Source organism: Rhincodon typus, chromosome 23 (assembly GCF_021869965.1).
Source record: "Rhincodon typus isolate 14 chromosome 23, sRhiTyp1.1, whole genome shotgun sequence".
NCBI lineage: Eukaryota > Metazoa > Chordata > Chondrichthyes > Orectolobiformes > Rhincodontidae > Rhincodon > Rhincodon typus.
The window spans coordinates 17,890,636-17,892,002 of record NC_063354.1 but is presented as its reverse complement, the minus strand read 5'-3'; the positions used below and the strand labels follow the sequence as shown (position 1 = coordinate 17,892,002).

General features: G+C 42.9%; 1 protein-coding gene across 1 annotated transcript; it reads left to right on the top strand.

The window, feature by feature from the left end:
- The first annotated feature begins 210 nt into the window (after positions 1–210).
- Positions 211–1,074, top strand: fscn2b (fascin actin-bundling protein 2b, retinal). The gene has a single exon (XM_048611108.1). The coding sequence runs from the start codon at positions 211–213 to the stop codon at positions 1,072–1,074; it is 864 nt and encodes a 287-aa protein (XP_048467065.1).
- The last annotated feature ends 293 nt before the right edge of the window (positions 1,075–1,367 follow it).

The window sequence follows — 1,367 nt, the reverse complement described above, 5'->3', positions numbered from 1 at the left end:
GTGTAGGTGAGCAAAGAGGTTAGGGAACTGGAGCATTGACGCTGACGTCAGTGACTGTTCCTCTCGGATTTAGGTGTTTTAGATATTTGGTCCACTTCAAATCTGTCCGGAGCAGATCCAAAAAAAAAAGTGCCTCTGTTGCTTCCAGTTCAAACTTATTGCAAAAGAAACATTTTACAGCGAAAAGGAAATTAACCTGAAAGAACAGAAATGCCCACAAACGGGACCCACCAAGCTTTAAGGATCCAGTTTGGCTTAATCAATTGTAGCAATAAGTACCTGACAGCAGAGGCTTTTGGTTTCAAAGTCAATGCATCTGGCATCAGTCTGAAAAAGAAGCAAATCTGGATGCTGGAACAGGATGAAGGGAACAACTCAGTGGTATTTTTCAAGAGCCACCTTGGCCGTTATCTGTTGGCTAATAAGGATGGCAATGTGTCTTGTGAGGCAGAGAAACCTGACAATGACTGCAGATTCACGGTTATTGCACATGCCGATGGCAGATGGACTCTACAGTCTGAACCCCACAAGCGGTACTTTGGTGGGTCTGAAGACCATCTCTCATGCTTTGCACAGACCATCACCGAGTCCGAACTTTGGTCCATCCACCTGGCCAGCCACCCTCAAGCCAACCTTCTAAGTGTCAGTCGCAAAAGGTACGCCCATCTGTCAGCCCAAGAAGGTGAGCTGTCAGCTGACAGCAACATTCCTTGGGGTGTGGATGCTCTCATCACCTTGATCTACCAAGAGAAGAAGTACAGCATCCAGACTTGTGACAATAGGTTTCTCAGAAATGATGGAAAGCTGATTAAGAAGCGTGATCAGGGCACTGGCTACACCCTGGAATTTAAAGCTGGGAAGATCGCTTTCAAGGATCATGAAGGAAAATATTTGAGTGCAATAGGGCCAACTGGTACTCTAAGATCTGGAAGAAATTCCAAGCCTGGCAAAGATGACCTCTTTGATTTGGAGCAGAGTCATCCTCAAGTGGTTTTACAAGCTTCAAATGGCCGCCTGGTGTCCATCAGACAAGGTGAGGAGCTTGCGCAGAGTGGTAATGTCCCTAACCTCTAAAGCCAGGCTTGGGTTGATAATCCCATCTGCTCCAGCGATGTGTTATAACATCTCTGAACAGGCTGACCAGAAAATATTTAGACTGCAGCTAAAATAATTAAAATTTACATTGTACATTTAGAAGGGAATATTATTCTTCTTATGAATTTATTTGTGAAAGTTAATATTTAAGCAATCATTGTAATTTAGAAAGAGAAAGTAATACCTTCTGGGAGATATTAAAATGTTTCCAATAACTCCTTAGGAAATGGAGTCATTCAATTCCAATTAAATATTTTAAAAAGTGGTGCAAC